General features: G+C 38.2%; 1 protein-coding gene across 2 annotated transcripts; it reads left to right on the plus strand.

The window, feature by feature from the left end:
* Positions 1 to 368: 368 nt before the first annotated feature.
* TWF1 (twinfilin actin binding protein 1) lies at positions 369 to 17,705 on the plus strand. 2 transcript variants are annotated; one of them, XM_033058977.1, is made up of 9 exons: positions 369 to 454; positions 3,588 to 3,665; positions 6,174 to 6,352; positions 7,540 to 7,635; positions 8,818 to 8,922; positions 13,328 to 13,453; positions 13,649 to 13,799; positions 14,209 to 14,330; positions 15,861 to 17,705. In XM_033058977.1, exons 1-9 carry the CDS (start codon positions 430 to 432, stop codon positions 16,029 to 16,031), a joined length of 1,053 nt encoding a protein of 350 aa, XP_032914868.1. In that variant the 5' UTR covers positions 369 to 429; the 3' UTR covers positions 16,032 to 17,705. The 2 variants fall into 2 exon arrangements, with proteins under 2 accessions (XP_032914868.1, XP_032914869.1); XM_033058978.1 differs by lacking the exon at positions 369 to 454 and having other exon boundaries at positions 3,586 to 3,665; positions 6,179 to 6,352.
* Positions 17,706 to 19,850: the final 2,145 nt, after the last annotated feature.

Here is a 19,850-nt window from a genome sequence, read left to right on the forward strand (position 1 = left end):
CGGTTAACAAGCAGCCGGGCTGCGGGCACACGTCCCTCCCTGCCAGGCAGGATTGTCACAGGCTTTGCGCAGGGATGTCCGCGCTGCAGGCTCGGGGACAGCAGATGAAGGGGGGGACAGAAAGGAGAGGAAGGGAGAGGAGAGGGCTGCGGCCCGTCGCGGCTCCGGAGCACCGAGAGGCGGCGCAGGGGGAGCGGGCGCGGGGCAGGGCGGCGCGGGGCAGGGCGGTGCCGGCAGGGGCGGTCTCTGCCCGCAGCCCCCGGCCCGGCCCGGCCGGCGGGCCCGGAAGGCGCGGCGCTCCCTCGCGGCCGCTGAGTGGCGGCGGCGCGTCACGTGCGCGCGGCCGGGCCGGGCCGGGCCGTGCCGGGCGGGCGGAGAGGAGGAGGAGGAGGCGGTGGTGGCGGCGGTGGTGCCCGGGCGCGGTGCGACATGTCCCACCAGACCGGCATCCAAGGTACCCACGGTGGCCGCAGCTCCCGCTGACAGCCGGCGCTGTCTCGCGGTGGCCGTGCCAGCCGGGCGGGAGGCGGGCGGAGCGCCTTTCCCCGCGGGTCGGGGCGCGGCGCGGGGGCAGGCGGCCGCGGCGGGCGCTCAACGGGCTGTTCCCGGCGGGATTTCTCCCACTACTGCGCTCGTTCTTTGTTGCTGGAGGAGCCCGTCCTTTGCGCCTCGGGCTGGCGAGAGAGCTGCTGCTGGTTCCGTCCCCTGCGGCCACGGCTCCTCGAACCCATAGCTGCGTTCCGAGTCGGGCGAAGGCTGCGGGGTTTGTCGGCCCAGCGAACCGCGCCTGTCCGCCCCGGAGAGACAGGGAGGCTGCCCCAGGAAAGGGCTCGCTGCAGAGCCCCATGAATGGCGGGCAGGGCCGCCTGGGCTCAGGTAGCTCCCCCAGTGCAGGTTTTCCAGTCGGAGCTGTCGCCTGCTCGGGGTTGCCGTAGCGGGTTTGGGATGGGTTGGACAGCACGGGAAATGCCGGGGGTCGCTGCCGATGCCCTGGAGCGAGAGCCGTGGGGAGAAGAGGAGCCTTGGCGTACGAGAGTCACTATAAAACCCTTCACTGGAGGCCACAAAGGGGAAAACTATGTGGGAACATTTTTTTCCCAATGTTTCCAGGCCTTGGAGGGTGCGAGGAGCAATTAGGAGACGGCGTATTGTTTCGCAGTATTAGCGGGTTCGCCTGAATCACAGAATTGCTAAGCAGGGATTATATTGCAGGATTATGGAAGGGTCAGGTTTTACTGTCTGGATTTCTGCAATCTGCGTGTTCGGTGACTACTACCGTGTACTTTGCCTGCACTCAGATATTTATTGTTGAAGGTGACTTTTGTCCCAGCCACGGCAGCCCTTAGCTGCTCTTCTGTTCCCTTTTTTGTCCATTGGCTGCGTGTGGTTTGCGCCCTTTTCCCTCTCTTCTTTTCCTTCTTTAGCATGCCAATCTTTGGTCTTTTCTGCAGCGTCTTGTTTTAAATTCTTCAACCATTCTCAGGCTAGAGGTGCACCTGGAATAGTTTGTTGGGGTTGTTTTTTTCCCAATCTGGGGAAACCTGTTAGTAACTCATAAGCGCTTGTTCTCCTGGCGATGCTGGCGGGGAGGAGCAGAAGAATACTCTGTTGCTTGCTTATTGTAAGCAAAAGAGTGGCTGAGCCTCTTCTGCAGCTCTGCTTCGTGTCTGAGAATCGTTCGTCCTCTGAGGAGAGCTGTAGAGTACTCGGCAGCTTTCCTTCGGGAACCTGCCTCAGCAGGGACTAATAGGGAGTCTTGCTTGCAGCAAAGCATCAGCCTCTGCAATTTGGAAGAGGAATAGCTCTACTTGTGCCATTGCTGGCTTTAGCTACAAACAGACTACTGTCACTCATAAACAATTACATGATTTGGCAGCATGGACTGCTTTTTTCTGGAAACAGAAATGAAGTCATGGGCACAGTGATACGCACCAGGCAGTTGCTGAAAGGACTGGACTTTTAAAACAGGCCAGTGCAGATAAATACCATAGGAAGTCACAGAATGCAGTAACTGGGGGGAAATACAATTGAATGGGTCTACAGTCTTCTAAATAATTTTAAAATAGTATTCCCTGCAAAAGTATTTATGAAATAAGCCCAGATTTTGATTCTGTGGCCCTCTGCTATGCAGAAAGTTTAAAGAGAAAATAATATCACTGTTGTGAATTTGAAAACCGTCATGATGAAAAAACCCCATAGAACACTTGATGGTGAGCTGGTTTCACAAGTGTCTCAAAATATTTTTTTCAGGAAACTGTCACAGTTCTGGAATTTATGTAGAGATGACTGTATTCCGATCTTGTTTTGGTGTGTAGTGTTGCAATGAGAGAATAAGGAACAAAAGGATAATAAGAAAGAAAAGGATAAAGAATGTTCTGGGGTAACAAAAAGTCTAGAAAATGGCACCATGTTTGGTTGCTCAATGGAATAGTGAAGACCAGATTAGAAAAATGACCATGATTAGAAAAGCTGACAGCAAATTACTGTGAGGGTCTGCACTGCTTAGTGAGACCATGACAGCTGGGATGAAACTGGGATGGAACTGGTAACCACTACAGTTCAGTTTGTTTAACATGCCAGTTTGGATTCTCAGAATGGACCTGGCATCACTTGGATGAACATAAGTGTAAAATGTTTAAGTATGGGCAATAACATTGCTGGATACCATCTGTTCACTTGGCCTAAACCTGACTATAAATAATCCATTTTATTTGTTTCCTGGTTTGATGTTTGGTTTGCTGGTGCTATGCTCTATCCTATGGGATTACTTAAAGGACCAGCTTACAATAAATGTTTTTCAGCAAATCCTTACAACCCTCTGTCTCTGGTATAATTAAACTGATTTGCGCTCGGATTATTTAGCAGAGCGGTTGAGATAAGAATGGCCTCCATGCAAGTCAAGAACAATTCTTCAGTGTGCTTAGGGAAGTGAATCTGTCATGTTGGTTGGTATCACGTCAATGCAATTTACAAACATGTAAAAATATTTTTGTTACTTTGTAGATTCACTATCAAGCTATCCTGTTACAGTAGGCTGGGGCTTGAACAATGTAGTCAACCATAGAAGGAGATAAGGCAGTAGGAAAGATGAGCAATGAGTGGCAGCTTTCACTGGTACTCTGCAGAGAGACGTTCTCAGGAAAGGCCATCACTTTTGCCAGACAAGCTCTAACATTTTCCTGGCAGACGTAAAGTTTCTGTCTGAAAGTTTGTACTAAGCCTGCAGACTTTGTGAAGCTGTTGTAATTTGAGATGCGTCATATTTTATTGTGTTGCTGTGTTAACTCTGAAACATGAGATTGATGATATGATGTCACCTTTAATTTTCACAATGTTGAAAATCATTTGGTATGCTAGAAAGCAGGGCTGTTTTGTAATGTTGCCTTTCATCTTTGTGTGGCATGCTGATGGTTGGAACAGTGCGCAGCATAGCAGCAGCATCACTCCTGGGTTCGTTTTTCTGTCCAACTTCGTAGAAAAAGGGCCAGTTGTACATTTTTCCAGTGTTGTTCTTACCCTCATGAATATTCTTTGTCCTAGGGAAGTGAAATGTGTTAATTTGATTACTTTTATTTTCTCTTTTTCAGCTAGTGGAAGTGTTAAAGACATCTTTGTTGGAGCCAGAAATGGACAATACAGGCTTTTAAAAATAATAATTGACAATGGTTAGTAGAATTTTTTTTTCTGGTTCTTTTGGATGTTTTCTTAGTTGTTTCAATGACATACATGTACAATTTAAAACCATAACTCTGCTAAACTTAATATTACTAAGGTTTTTCATATATATTGAAGGTAAAATTTAAATTTTGTTGATCCTAAGCTTTTTTACTGCAATACTATTGTCTTTTTGCATTTGAATTTTCCTCCCAAATGTAATTTCATATTTTACCAAGAACTGCTGTGTATTTCATATGGATAGTACAAATAAGCTTATTCTTATCTCTCATTAAAGAAAGAGTAGAGGAAATTAAAATTTCCACACCTGTGTAGCATTTGGACACTCTGGTTCCTTTCACTAGAGAGAGAGCTAGTCTTACACAATAACCAGTCATGTTAGATGTAGAATTGTAAATTTTAACCAGCATGTATCAGTATAAAAGTGCTGTATGTAGAAAGTCTTGCTAAAGCAGATGTTTAAATAGTAATCTGGTTACACAGGAAATATTTTTATAAATCTGTAACTTTACTTAAATTTTCAAAGGTAAAACTCTCTCTTAAATCTCAACATATATGTATAAATAGAAAATCACATAATTTCGATCAGAACTTGACTGTGATTTTTGAACTTCTTGGCAAGGGATATAGGCTGCAAACATTGAAAGACAGAATATATAATTTTCTTTAATAGCAATGTTGGTTGGTTGTATAAGATATTTCCTTCAAGTATGTCAGTTGTCCACTTAGAAGTTTGTTCTAGACTTCATTCATTTACAGTACACTAAAAATCTGTTAGCTGGAGAAAGCTACACGTACATACATACACAGACACACTTTTATTGTTAGGTAAATAACCTATTTTTACCTTCTTTGTGTTTGCTTTTCTTAGGAAGTCTTCTGGTATTTTAATATAGCTTTCTTTAAGGCAGTGGGAATAGTAAGATTACAGGCAGGACTTTGTGATAGTCTCTGTAGAACAAGGTAAATGCTGACAAACCATTGTTTTGGGGTTTTTTGTCCTGTTAAGCAAGGCAAAGCAATATGCTTTTGTGTATGTGCTACTTTATAATATGAAGTGAAGCCTAGGAATAAGATACAAATTGAATACTTTCTCTATTTTTTCAGTTCCCGTTTTTTCATTTTTGTGTGTTTGTATACATGTGCATACACACATATATGGCTATGGGTATTTGCATTGCATCTCTGTAAGAAGCAGAAGCCAATCTTTGATAGTATTTTCCGCAGTTCAAAAAGAAACCTGTAAAACTCCCAGTGTGCTGGAAGAAGGGCAGTTGCCTCATCTGTCTTTAGGAGCTTTAAGTAACAGATAATAGCCAACAGATAATAGTCAAATCGTGTTTTGCTAATCTGAGTTAATAAGAGAAGAGATTTGCTGCTGGGCAGCAAAGTTCCTCTGGCTGTATCTTAAATTCAAGTGGGTATAAATCCACCTAGAGTTCAGAATTAGTGAGTACATTCTGAATAATCTTGGTTTAGGTGTACAACTTCAGGTACTTTGTGTCTAATTCAAAGAAAGGCCAAACACCCTTGCCCTGAGCTTACTGTGAGTTACTGTGGTACAATGCTTTGCTTGAAGTTTTGCTGTAGAGGCATTCATCTGCTATTGTACTTTCGTCTGATATTTTATAAGTTAAGCCCTAGACTATCAAAAGGCGATGTGTATACTTGCTACTATGATGGGATGGTCTCAAACAGGTGCAGGATCCCATTTAAACAAGGTATTTCTATTCCACTTGTGCAGGCTAGTATTTCTTGGGAAGCTGATAAATGTTTTGTAAGACAGTATGCTAATACTTTCCTTTGGAAACTGAGATGTGATGTATGAATAAGAGAAAAATCTTGTTGCTACAGCTGTTCACATAATTAAATACCATTGAAGTATTCTGTACAGACTTAAGCCAATTATACATAATAAACAACTTCAGTAATTTAAAGAGAGCATAGCTATGAAGCTATATTAGAAAGAGGTTTATCTACTTACACAGTCAAGTCAGTGATTAGTGCAAGCACATTCATTCCAAACTCTTTTCACTGTATAACTGGGTTATTGATTCCTTACAATGGGTGCAAACACTAATGTGTTATACCAAGAGCATCAGTATTTATAATTCTAAATTTTGAAAGTTTACTCTTACCTTATTTATACCTAAGCATTCACAATTAAAAAATAAACTGTTAGAAAACAGTTCTTATTTCCATTCCATGTATGTTATGCTAAAAGCTAACATCAGTAGTATCACTTCAGATCAAAGAAGTTGATAACAACCAGCATGTCATTACTCAGCTATCAGTATTTTGATTAAAGTAAGTTAAGGTTTGAACATAGTTTTTGTAGGAATTTGCCCACTTTTATACTCACTGTTCTTGTCTTCCATTCTTCTGGGCATAATTATGAACGATTAAGCGTCCAGTTAGTTTCTTACTGTAATTATTATTTTGGATGGACAGTATTAACTGTATTGTTGCTAACCTGTAGGTTTGGTTATTTGTTTTAGAGCAGCTTGTTGTGGGATCCTCTAGACGGCCAGTTGGATCATGGGAAAAAGATTATGATTCCTTTGTCCTTCCCCTTCTTGAAGACAAGCAACCATGTTATATATTATACAGATTAGATTCTCAGAATGCTCAAGGATATGAATGGATCTTCATTGCATGGTCACCTGATCACTCTCCTGTAAGTAACAATCATCAGAGTCTTCATGTCAATGATTTTTCAAGAGTACCATTTGGTCTGGATCCAAGATATGAAGGAAAAGGATTTGAGGAATTAAACATTCCCCAACCTCCCCCTACATTCCCAGAAGAAAACTAGGAAAATGTTTCTTTAAGATGATTAAAGAGCAAATTGGTAGATCTAGATGGAGTACAGCTGATCCAATGTATTTTTAGCCTGACTGGTGGACACAGGTTTTTTTCCCTGTCTTAATGTCAGTACTTGAGAAAAATTTATGGAAAGATATAGGACAGAAGTCTTAATGGGTGCTCATATAGAGAAGGATTATAGTGTGAGCTCAAGCTGTTTATTTTGTTTGGCTTGCTGGCTGCCCAGCTGATGCTTGTGGATATGTGGTGTGCCACAGAATACACTGCTTCTTAGTGGTTTGAGAGCATGGGAGAGGACTGAGGTTAGAATTAAGGATTTCTATGAGACACTAGGATACTGGGAATGTGAGATAAGGGAAGGCAAAAAGCAAAGCTGTTCCAATATTCCTACTGCTTTCACTAACAGTTAGGAAATAATAAGACACCAAAAGTTGATGTGCGTAGAGATGATTGAAAAACTGAAGTATTGTGAAGATGATAATATGATGGTGAAATAAAGTGGAAAGGTGGAACTGCTGAGAGAGGAGTAAGTGACTACGTTAGACACAGGTTAATAGGGAACAAACATGGTTTTTCCACTCTGTAGATGAGCCGTAATTATCTGGAGTCACTATCAAATCAAAAGTAATAAAGAGTTATTTCTAGTCTGCTTTTTTGCTGTCTGTTGTATCCATCAGTACACAGACCAGGTGACAAAAGATTCAAACAATTGTGGGTTTTTCCCATTTAAAATTAGTAAAGATTGTTGATTTTTTTTTTCCCATTTTAAAAAACCTCATACTCCAACTAAGGCTGCAATTCAGTTTTGAAGTTACTTTGATAATAATATATAATATCATGATGTTGTGAGTTTAATAGTATGAGTAAGTATCATGATTCAGAGCTCTACAAGTTTATAGTGCAATTTCAACACTTAAAATACTTCTTCAAGAAAGATGTTTTTAATGGACTTGGTGCACCAACATGTTAGATTGTCTGTGTACAGCAACATTTTTAAAAAGAACCAAACCAAAAAGCTACTGTTTTATTATATGCTAGGTTCGGCAAAAAATGTTGTATGCAGCAACCCGAGCAACGCTTAAGAAAGAATTTGGAGGTGGCCATATTAAGGATGAAGTATTTGGCACAGTACAGGTATGTTTTTCTTTTCAATATCAGGACACTGACTTTAAATACTGAATATAGTAGCTGATGCTATTGGTATTAATGTGGACTGTTTATGGTCTTTTTGGTTTAAGAAAAAAAAGAGTTAAAAGCTATGGGTATTATTCCAGTGTTAAAGAGTATTTAAGCTCATTTGAACAAGTAATAGGTATAGTTAACATCATCAGTCTTAGAAGTCCTTTTTTCAAATGGTTCTGGAAACTAAATAACCTAAGAATAATAGGCATCTCTCTTAATCTCACTGCATGAGCATGAGTCCTCTAATGCAGTGGAAGGAGTAGGAGGTTTGGGGAACAATGCAGGATATTGTAGTGGGGAAAAAAGCTGCGAGAGAGAAATGGACTGTTGTGGTGGACAGGAAATGAATAATTCTTTTACTTACTGAATAAATAATTCATTGTATTTATCATTAACCATCATGAAGGTTTCATTACAAACATGTAAATAAACTTCTCTGGAGAGGCTGTATTGCTAAGAGAGTTTATTGGTGGAGGTCCTGTTATTTTTTTCTTGTCTGTTCAATAACCAGTCTCTCACCGCCACTTGCACCAAACCATTAGCAGTCTATGTAATATGTGGAATTTGTGTCTAGCCCTACAAGTCTGAGCTTCTGTATCAGTTTTGAGGAAGAAGCATTACAGCTGTCTTACTGTTATTTCAGAATGGGCCTGGGGCACAGGAAAGATGACATTGCTATAACTCACTTTTTCCAGGCTCATTATGTTACAACTTTTATATTATATATCTAAATTGCTGGTTTTGTTGTCTTTATAAACTTCTTAATTGTTGCTGGCCTTTAATGTTCATCTGTGTGAATATCACAACTTCTTCAAGGTGTTCAAGTTGCTGATCTCACTCAGAATCTTGATCATCCGTATCCAGTGGGTAACTTTGTCTTTATTTTGTTAAACCTAAGGATGGTTTGGTGCTATTCTGGTGGAACCCTATTATGGTCCCATGAGCTAATTCACATGTATTAATCTGGATACCTCTGGGCTTCTGAAACAAGACATAACAGAATATTGGAATATTCAAATGAAATGACCATAGCTGTATGGAAGGCAACTACTTTTTGCAATCCTCCATAGAAAATCTTTGAAGAAAAGTTCTAGTCTAAAAAAAAGCTGATAACTATTGATATCGTACTTTCAGGATGATGTTTCACTGAGTGGATATAAAAAATATTTGATATCACAATCCTCCCCTGCACCTTTGACGGCGGCAGAAGAGGAACTTCGACAAATTAAGATTAATGAGGTACCTAGAATGTCTTCAAGCATGTGTGGGAAATGGTACAGAGTTCCAAATGTATTGTAGGAAAATGTCTTTCCAGGGTAAAAAAAGGCAGAAGAGAAAATGGGAAGTTTCAGAAAGTGTGAGTGGATGAGCATGTAAATGTACTTCTCAATGGGTTGAAACTGCAGGATGATGATGGCTGGAGTGGCATGAGTGATCTCATGGCATATGAAAAGCCTAGTGTCTGAATCAGAGGCCTGGCAACTGCAGAGCTTAATTGTTACAACTCCAGCTTTTAGTATCACTGGATGTGCTTCTTTGGGAGGGGTGACCAGGCACTGGCACTGGAAGTTACAGGGTCTTCATCCTGCAGATATTCAAAATATTCTGTTTGGACAGAGAAATGGGCAGCTAGCTCTAGGGTGGCCCTGACTGAACAGTGTTGTTGGACAAGGTGACCTATGGAGAGGTCTTCCAACCTCAGTCATTGTCACATGTGATTGCCCCTATGCATTTCCCATGGTGGCAGAAATTGTAGAGAAAACACAGAATAGCAATTATTGCAGTGAGTGATTGCCAGGAGTATTTCAGCAACCTTGTTCTTACAGGAAAGGTACATAGTTTCTGATACCAGTGCACTTGTCTAAGACTGAGAGGAAGAGAAGAGTCTTCCAGTAATAATAAAACAGAAATCCAAACAAAATAGCTGATCACTTTAAGAGACTGATTTGCTTAGGCTACAAATATTTTTTAGAAAAATCCCTATCAAATGTCTTTAACCAAAAAAAAGATAATTGTCAGCTAGCTAGTGACTGAAAAGTTTCAGAAGATTCTTTTCATCACTTTTTGCTTTATTTGAACACTATTTATTAACACAGGTCATGTGCTGAACTTATTTGTTCTTTAGACTTGTATGTTAGAACTGTGGTGCATGTGTTTGAAGTATGATTTATTTCTGCAGCTGGATATCAGGCAGCCATTGTGTTAAATACAACTGTGTATCTTCTCTTACGTTTTCACTCTACTGTGCTTTTGCTGCAACTTTGTTGTTTATTGACTTTTTTCCCCCAGTGGTGTCTTTTGTTCGTTTTCATGTCTGATTTTAACAAGTCAATGCAGAAATACATTCACCATCATTAAATACTGCATTTTGCTTCATCAGCTTTAAAAGAAACCCATGATGATGAATGATGAGTAATGAATGTAAAACTTCTGTGGGATTGGTGATCGCTTCTGGTAGTAGTGTAGGTAGAAGCTGATTCAAGCAGAATTAAGTCTTTATGTGTTCTGAAATTTCAATAGCAATACCTTTGCTTTTCAGAGACACATAAATTGTATATTGCTGCCATTTTGGCTTTGTTTGAAACATCTCACAATACATTAACTTAACATTATTTTTCTCTTCATTATTTCCACCATTACAAAGCCTATAATTAGACTTAGAAAATGTAAAACTTTCTGATTTTAGTAAGTTTTCCATATGTATATTCTTTCATAATTAACCTAAGAAATATTTTACTGGGCCAGATCAAAGGATCACTTTGTCTGTTGTCAAGTCCTTGAAAAAACAGCAGAAATCTAGGGAAGATGTAGGAGAAGGGCAAGAAGGCCATAATTACCTTAAATGCTCTTCTGTTGCCTCAACATTTGCAGGTAGGGATCTTCCTGCACAAAAGATGACATCTTACTATATAATTCTTCTTAATGGTTTTTCATCCATCATCTAGTCTTGTAATTTCTGTAAATCCACATAAAGGGTTTTGTAGTCCACAGGTCCCGTGGCAGCATATTCCATAGCTTAACAAAATACTATGTGAAGAACCACTGACTGTTCTCTAGAATCTCTAGTTTATTCTTATACCCTACAGATAGTGTGGCAAAGGCAAAGAAGAGTCATTCAGTCTATCCTCAGATTCCTCCTCCGCTTAGATAAAGCCCTCTGTATCCCAGAATGCCAGCCATATCCTGGGCTGCATCAAAAGCAGTGGGGCCAGCAGGTACAGAGTGGTAATCCTCTCCCTCTGCTCTGCTCTGGTGAGATCCCACCTGGAACACTGCATCCAGCTCTGGGGTACTCTGCACAGGAAAGACAGGGACCTGTTAGAGTGGGTCCAAGAGGGGACCATGAAAATGATCATAGGGCTGGAACATACTCCTTGTGAGAAAAGGCTGAAAGCTGTCATTCAGCCTGGAGCATAGAAGGCTTCAGGGAAATCTTAGTGGCCTTTCAGTACTTAAAGGGGACTTATAAAAAATAAGGGGACAGATTTTTTAGCAGGGCCTGTTGCAATAGAACAAGGTGGAATGGTTTTAAACTAAAACAGGGTAGGTTCAGATTAGATATGAGCAAGAATTTGTTTTATGATGAGCGTGATGAGGTACTGGAAGAGATGGCTGAGAGAAGTGTTAGATGTCTCATCCCTAGAAGCATTCAAGGTCAGGTTGGATGGGGCTGAGCTACCTGATCTATTTGAAGATGTTGCTGCTTACTGCAGAGGGGTTGGACTAGATCATCTTTAAAGGACCCTTCCAACCCCAGCTGTCTCACGATTCTGTATCCATGGACCTCTGTTGTATTCCTTATCAGTTATCTCTTCCAGACTGACGAGTCCTAATCTGGGTAGCTCTTCTTCCTAAAGAAGACACTCCATACTTCTGATCCTTTTGCTTTTCTCTGCAGTTTTTCCAGTTCTGCTATATAATTTATGAGATGGAGGGATGGGGAAGCCAGATCTGCATGTGGTATTCGAGATGCAGGCATGTTACTGATATCTACAGTGCGTAATAATGTGTTCTGTTCTCTACTCTTTTTCCTAACAATTTATAATGTTTCATTTGTGGGTGGGGAGTGTTCGGGGTTTTTTTCTTTTGCTTGGGGTTATTTTCAGATTTAGTCAGAATGACATGCAAGGTCTTGCTCCTGAATGGTAGTAGCCAGCTCAACCCCATCACCATACAAGTAAAAAGAGGGATTTTTTTTCCTCCTGTGTACATTTACATTTATTCACAGGAAATTTCATCTGCCATTTTATCCAGCACTCAGCATCCATTATTAACTAAATCTTAGCTCTTAAATATTCTTAAATGACTCAGGTAGTTCTTTTCATTTCCTTATATCTGGAGTTACGCTGGGTTACTCTCTTGCCTCGTCTATCTCCACACTTCACATCTTGTTTTTAAGTTTGGAGTACTTATTTTCTACCTGTATTTTAATATGGTTTCTAGAGCATGGTATTTTATTATGGTTTATTATTTTTGTGATGCCTATTCTACATTTGTCAGTCAGACTTATGCAGATACATACTTTGCAAAACATGTTTTATACAACCTAGTTCATAAATTTGTCAATCTTTCTGCAAAGTAAGCTCTCCAACTGCTTTCTTTTCCTCTTTCCTTGTTGCTGACAAGCTGTTCTTTAAAATGTTTAAGGAAGTGTTGCCACAAGTGTTTGCTTTTAATTTTTTTATCAGTTTGTTTCATATTTTATTAGCATCTCTTTTTAATAAAGCGGCACATCTTCTAGTTGATAGATCTGAGGCCCGTACTTTTACCTGTTTGGTACACTTTTTTGACTTTTGCAATTTCATAACCAATGTTAAAGGTAATTGTGAAACTTTGAAAGGAAGTGAATATATTCAAAATTCAGTACTTAAACAATAAACTAAGACCGAAGAAGACTGGAGACCAGAGCTCATTTTGAGAGAAACTGAATGAATATGAAGATGAACATAAATCTTGAACATCAGCTTTAAAATAACTATTCTCTCAAATAATTTGACACTAATATAACTGGATTATGAACAATTGTCTAGCTTGTCCTGGATTTTTTTTTAACTTTGTACTAGATCTTCTAGAAATAAGAAATGAGGATTTTGTTTATTTTGGTTTGTTTGCTTTGGTTTTGGTATAGGCTTTTTGCAGGGGTAGGTTGATGCAGGAGGGAGAGTAGTAGCTTTACTTTTCCTTTGAGAAGATCACTTTGTCTCATAATTTCTCTCTTCCTTCAAAATTTTTGACTCCCTAGAAATCATGTCTTTGTTTTGATCTAAAATTTTTCAAGCTATAACAAAGTTTGTAAGGAATATTTTCAGTTCAAAATTTTTCTTCCTGGTCTCTATACCAGATTTTAACTTAGATCTTCTTCACTGACACTTGAACCAGTTTTCCCTCTGATGATTTTGTTGCTCTGCTAAGCAGAGCTATTTCAGAGATAAGAAACTTTGCACACTTGTAAACAAACATGACCTGTAAATTAAAAAATGCAAATATTTTGTATATGGGGATGATTTCTTGGGGTACTTTATTTTTGGAACAGCTACTGCTAACTCTATGTGTAACCATCTGGAATGCATTGTTAGTCATTGTACGAAACCAAATGAATGCCTGCAGAGGTTTCTTTTAACATCTCTGCTGACTTGTATTCCAGGTACAGGCAGATGTTGGTGTAGATACCAAGCATCAAACACTGCAAGGAGTAGCATTCCCCATTGCTAAAGACGCTATTCAGGCTCTGGAGAAACTGAAAAATAAGAAACTCAATTATGTACAACTGGTAAGTATAAAATATTTTAACTATTATTTAATAATGCATATAAAATAGATTACCTACATATTAAGCAATGTGTGTTAATGTAATATGCTGATAAATTACCATTTTGAATTAGATTAATTCTAACTTTTTTCTATCCTGTCATGTTCTCTGGGTTTTTTTGTGCATTAAATATATTCATATTTGCTTTGTTTACAGCAAATTGATATGAAAAATGAAACTATTATTTTGGCCAACACACTTGATACTGAACTTAAGGACTTGCCAAAAAGAGTTCCAAAGGATGCTGCGCGTTACCACTTTTTCCTGTATAAGCACACACATGAAGGAGACTATTTGGAATCCATAAGTATGAGAAAATTTCTCAATATGAAACTTCACTGGCTTGTTTCAAATTCCTTAGGGATTTTGAGTCAGAGAGAAGGATGTGTCAGCATGATCATAAATTTCGGAGTCATTTGGTTGTGAAACTGTTAACTTGTGAAGGAGAGCCCTCATGTTTGTAAAGTAGTGAGCTATCCCTTTTGATTATGAATACCCATAAATGTGAAAACATACAGATACCAGCCATTCTCTTATCCCCTGTTTGAAATGAAACACTAGCCAAAGCAAAGAAGCTCCAGAACGACACTACATATTTTGCTTTCAGATTGCATAGTTTATTTCCATTGCCACTCTGCTATAAATGGTTTTATGATACAGCTTTTGATGGAGAGTATTTATGGTCTGATTTGTGTTGTTGTTTTCTTTTCCTGCAGTTTTCATCTACTCTATGCCAGGATATACCTGTAGTATACGAGAACGAATGCTCTACTCTAGTTGCAAAAGTCCACTATTAGAAATTGTAGAAACACAGTTGTGGATGCAGATAGTCAGAAAGGTGAGTACAGTGGATGCGTGGGTATTTTCTCTATCTCTGTCTTCCTTTCTTAATGGAAAATTATAACTGTCTCTGTCACCACCCTGTCTAAACTGTGAGAGGTGTTGTGTAACTTAGCTTGTTCTGAACGGGAAATAATTGTTGGTGGAGCTAGAGATACAAAGTTAAGTCATGGAAGTTTTACTCTGTTTCATAATTTCTACACTTATCCTGAACAAATATATCCTCCTGCATCAAGGAAGTATTTGAGAGTACTTTGAAGGACTTTATAGAATTAGCATGATTTCTTACTCAAAGTTGTGTAGTATTTTGGACCACAACACATTGCTGTTGTTAAATACTAAATTCCTTTGAAACCAAGGTTATGTAGGGATTTTCAAAATAATTTCAGCTGGAGTTCTGAAAATTAAAACTGCTATCTTAGGAGTCCTTGATGGGGCAAACAAGCATTTGCAAGTAAGCTGATCTTTTCACACTGTAGAGATTTCACTTCAATGCAAAAAGTTGCTTCTCACCTGCTGAGCAGAGATCACAGAAGTAGTCCATTTGTGACCTACAGTTACTTTTTTAATACTTTTGTGGAAGCTTAGTTTCTGTGGAGATTGTTTCCCCTAAAAATAGCAGAGTTAATACTTACCAATTTTTACTGAATGACAAGAATTAACTAGATTTTTGCTATGTGTATTTGTATGTAATTATTTTTCTGAAATTGCCTTTCTACAACAAAATTAAAGTACCATGTGACTCCTGAAAATTCCTACAGACAGCAGTTTCTGAGCAGGTACTTGTAACAGCAAAACTGGGGCTGGCAAGTCTGTCAAGTGTTACGGTTGGCAGGGCATGAAGTGCTGAATGCTCAGCAGAGCAAGGCCATAACATTTCTCTGAATTCAAAATTCTTGCAATTTAAAACAGTGGAGTTTGGCTTGAGAACACTGTTTTCTTATACTTTTTGGTTTAATACATCTAGATTTTGAAAACTAAAACACTCCCCTCCATTTTGTTCATTATTTTAGTTTTTCCTTGCTAAGCACTTGAATACTTGCTGAGTGTCAGTAATACAAGCTTCTTTATACTTCTCCTCTTTCTCAAGAGATAACAATATGTATGCACATTACTTATACAAGTAGTGTTTAAAACATGTCATGGTGAACAATTTTGATTCTTAAAATGTGTAAATACTTCAAATGAGTAAATAAGCACTAGTTTCACATGGAATGTGTTCTCCTAGTTAGTATTAACCGGTACACTGTGCCAAAACTTGGGACAAAAAATATTCCTTGACATATGTACTGTTTAGTCATGCTTACATTTCAGGAAAATACTTAAGTCACACTTAATATTGGTGGGAGCATAGGGAGTTGCAGGAAAACTGTTCAAGATTTCTCAGGACATTAGGCACAAGTTGGAGAATGTTTCATGCTTGACTTTGAACATTATTGCACATATGGTTTTAGTACAGTATTGAGTTTCAGCAAAGTTTCTAAATCTTTTTGACTTTTGAGTTTGATGGTTTTTTTTCTTCTGCCAGATTGAAATAGATAATGGTGATGAGTTAACTGCTGACTTTCTTTATGAAGAGGTACATCCAAAACAACATGCTTACAAACAGAGTTTTGCGAAACCAAAAGGTCCTGCCGGGAAGAGGGGAATACGAAGACTGATTAGAGGTCCAGCAGAGACTGAAACACCTAGTGATTAGAAACTGTTTGTATTTGTTAAAATATTAGAATAAGAAATGCAATTCTGGCTTTTGATAATGAACTGAAATCATTCCAGTCATAGATGCTAGGGATAAAAAAAAGCTCTTTTTACTCTTCTCTTTTCTGACCTCAACACTTTTTATATTGTTACATGATTATATTTGTTGACCATGTTTTATGACATATAGAAGAGATAATTATTTTAAAGCTAGAAGAGAAAAATTAAGCTAGTACCCCTTTATTTTGATTTAGAATCCATTATTTAATAGCTGTACATGTGACCATAAACTTTGCAGACATAAGACTGTGAAGCCCATGTATTCTGTGGGTAAGTCACAGCTCTATCATTATGCATAGTCTATTAAACCTATAAGATTTTCCACGTGAGAAGAGATGAAGGACTACATAGCATTGTCCCAATATTTTTCCTTGTAGCACTTATGGGCAATAGTAAAATAAAAGGTTGTCTTTGGTTTTTGACAGAATGCATTGCTGGATTTTCTTGTTGTTTTGTTTGAGTTTTTTTTTTTTTCTTGTAATGAAAAAGAAAAAACTAAAATCAATTATCATTCAATTAATATAAGCATTCAGGAATAGGTGGATTTGTATGTAATAGGATAATTTTCCTAGGCAAAAACTTGGTCACCTCAAATTCATAACTAATTTCATGAATTCTCTTTTAAAGAAATCAGACCTAAAACACCATAGCTTTTCCAGACTTCTATATCACTTGTGTTACATATTAGGTAACTGAATGACCAAGTAAAAGGTAATTTAAGTCCATGAGTTAGTATACTCAGTAGATTATAGAGCTACTTTCAGAGCAATATGCCTAAAGTATCTAATAAGTAATTAATTATCAGTGCACTTGGATCTAAAAATATCTAAGTGCAGTAAAAATTGAAGTAGTCTTGCTTCATAACAGTGAGTTATCCTTGAGGTCCTACTGTGTTTGCAGTATTAACTGCAATTTTTACTTTCAAGGTATTCTGAAAATTACTTTTCCTAAATGTTTGAACTTCAATAGCATCTTATATCCGTAATTTAAATCCAACTAGGTCTTGAATAACTGCTGGCAGCAAGCCCCTAGTTAGGAATCTGAGGTTTTTTTCCCTCCCTTGTTCAAAGTAATAAAATCAGGCAGAAGAGTCTCAGCTTGATTGAACTGTCAGTAATGTGTTTAACAGGAAGAGGAAAAATAGGTTATTTTAATAAGTGCATTAAGGGAGAATTAGATGTGGAAATCAAGTATTGGATGACCTTAAATATTTAAAAGTGTGTGATGAAGCAAATACTCATGAATAGATTATATTCCCAGTGAGGACTTGCTTTTTAGTGTCTTGTATGTGACCTTTGTGATTTTTGAGTTTTGTTGGTTTTGGTTTTTTTTAAAGCTACATGGGAGTTGCCAGCTTTGGTTCATTGGATATTATTGTAGCTGGTGGATATACTCATTATAGAGCTGAATCGTGTGTTTACCTGGTGGAAGATGGATTTTAATCTAGTTTTGTAGGGAATAATGTTTTGACACTAGTAGTTCCTGACAAAAAAATTTGTTTTATCTATTATTTTGTTTAGCTATACTAGCTGTGACATCTGAGATTGCACTATATGTGAAGGTTGCAATAGTTGGTTTTACTGTGTTTTTTTAACATGCAAAATTTTACACTTCAGCTTTTTTTCATTTAATTTTACACACTACAGCAGTCCAATTCAATAGCTCTGGATCCTCAGCTTATCTCCTGCTTGCCATTAGCTCTTGGGTTCTTTTCCTGCTTCTTGTCTTCTCTCTCTTGGGTAAGGAAATGGTCTTTGAAGTTTTCCTCTGTACTGTGTGTCAGGCAAGTGTCATTGTTTTTTAAATATGGTTACTGTGTGTGCAGGTCATTGTACACTGTAATTAAATGTATTTTTAGATTAACTCAGAATATTTGCAACACACCTAAATCACTTTGGCATTTTTATTTTGGTTTGGTCTTAAGGGGTGTAGCATTTGAACATTACTGTTAGAGGGTTGTTTGAATTTAGTATTCCTGCCCTTGTGCCAGCCATAGCAAGAGTGCACATACATTTGTACAGTTTCTTGAGCCAGTAAAGAAGTCCAGCTTTTTAAGACTAAGTATTTTAAATAATGAAAAATTTTACCTGATATGATTGTGTGCATGTTGTGGGGGGTTTGTTGGATGTTTTTTTTTTTTTTTTTTTTTTTACGTGTTAATTTTGTTGGTTTGGTTTTTTTGGTTTTTTGTTTTTGGGGTTGGCTTTTATTTGGGGGAAGGGGGGTGTTTTTTGTTTGTTTTTTTGGGGGTTTTTTTGTTTGTTTGGTTTGGTTTGGTTTTTTTTTTTGTAATCCTGCCTTAGGTAGATGAGGATAGAAGATGGAAAACTTAATCTGGAGGATGATGAGAGCTGGTTAAGTGATTATGCAAGAGCATTTATGATGAGCTGCTTTAGAGTTCAGTCCAAACCAGACATTGTAAACTACCTTACATGAAAATATTCTATGTGATGTACACACACCCAGCCCAGCCAGGAGTTAGTCATGTCCTGAGCATGTCGCCCCCCCACCTTTCCCCAAAAAGAGAATTGTATAAAGTCTTGCACTGCTGGCTGCTTCTCCAGGCCTCTTGTAGCTATTCTCCTAACAGCAATAAGAAGTATCTGTTCTTTTTGTACAATTGATCACACCTACATAGTTGCCTCCACTTCTGTTTATGAATGTTCAGAACCAGAACAAAATGTAGGAATTAATCAAAGTTGTTCCTTTAACTGTCTCTGGTCATTAAATAATTGAAAGTGTCCATTCAAATTGTTGTTGGCCTTCATAAAGCCCAAAAGCAATGCAGCTGCTTGCAGCTAACTCACAAGCTATTAAATAGTTAATTAACAGGACAGATGTTGCAAGTTAGGGAGATCTTGATCTTTTAAAACACTCCTATCAAAGGTTAAACTAATCAAGGTAAAAATTGCTCTGTTGCTCAGATAGACAATGTAAAAAAAAAATACTGTTTATCAGTGTGTTTATGTATTCAATGAAAGCCACCTTCAAATGCTAAAATTAACTAAGTTTACCTTATCTATTTTGTAATTTACTTTATAAATAAAGATTGATGCTTTAGCTTCGTGTTGACTCAATCATTTCATAGTCTCTTTAATGAAGATCTGTATTCTAACATCAGAATGTGCAATAGGCAGTTCCCATGGGACTAGAGACTGTAGCATGTAAGAAGGGAGGTGAGCAGAAACAGAATTCCTGGCTTCTGCTATTAGAGAAAAATCAGTGTTAGAAACAACTACTTTCCCATTGCTTTATGGGAGCAGCATCAAGGGCTCCATAGCAGGATCCAAGGCTATTCTTCTCTTGAGGCTTTTGTGCTTTCAGTAATAAGCCTCTTCAAAAATTTCTTCTATCCTTTTAAAATGCTGAAGTAGTTGACTGGTGATTTAACAGTTCTAACTGTTCTTACTTGCTCAGCATGAACTACTTCAATCAAACTACTCGTTGTGTTGTTCCATTAACACATTTTTGTCTAAACTGAAAATAATTTGCTTGAAATTTGTTGCCCTGAAAGGTCAAGATGAAAAGAACATTTACTGGTTTGGCTTTTCTCTTAAATGTCCTGCCTACACATCCCCATGGGAAAATATTTGTGACGCAGCAATTTTATAATTGAAAGAAGAAAATCTGAAAATGTGAACTAGGACTGCAGGGAATAATTTTAATGCCAAATGCTATCTGTAATCAGAGCTTTTAGAGGAACAGGCATAAGGTAGGAGGAGGGAATAGGCTAGGCCTCTATGTACCCATGAATCTCAGA

Source organism: Catharus ustulatus, chromosome 4 (genome assembly GCF_009819885.2).
Source record: "Catharus ustulatus isolate bCatUst1 chromosome 4, bCatUst1.pri.v2, whole genome shotgun sequence".
NCBI classification, from domain to species: domain Eukaryota; kingdom Metazoa; phylum Chordata; class Aves; order Passeriformes; family Turdidae; genus Catharus; species Catharus ustulatus.

Bases quoted from the DNA above. Each gene is read 5' to 3' on its own strand.
- TWF1 (XM_033058977.1), top strand. From the start codon at position 430: ATGTCCCACCAGACCGGCATCCAAG. The intron at 8,923-13,327 runs GTACCTAGAATG...CTTGTATTCCAG, and splicing joins GACAAATTAAGATTAATGAG to GTACAGGCAGATGTTGGTGT. The intron at 14,331-15,860 runs GTGAGTACAGTG...TTCTTCTGCCAG, and splicing joins GGATGCAGATAGTCAGAAAG to ATTGAAATAGATAATGGTGA.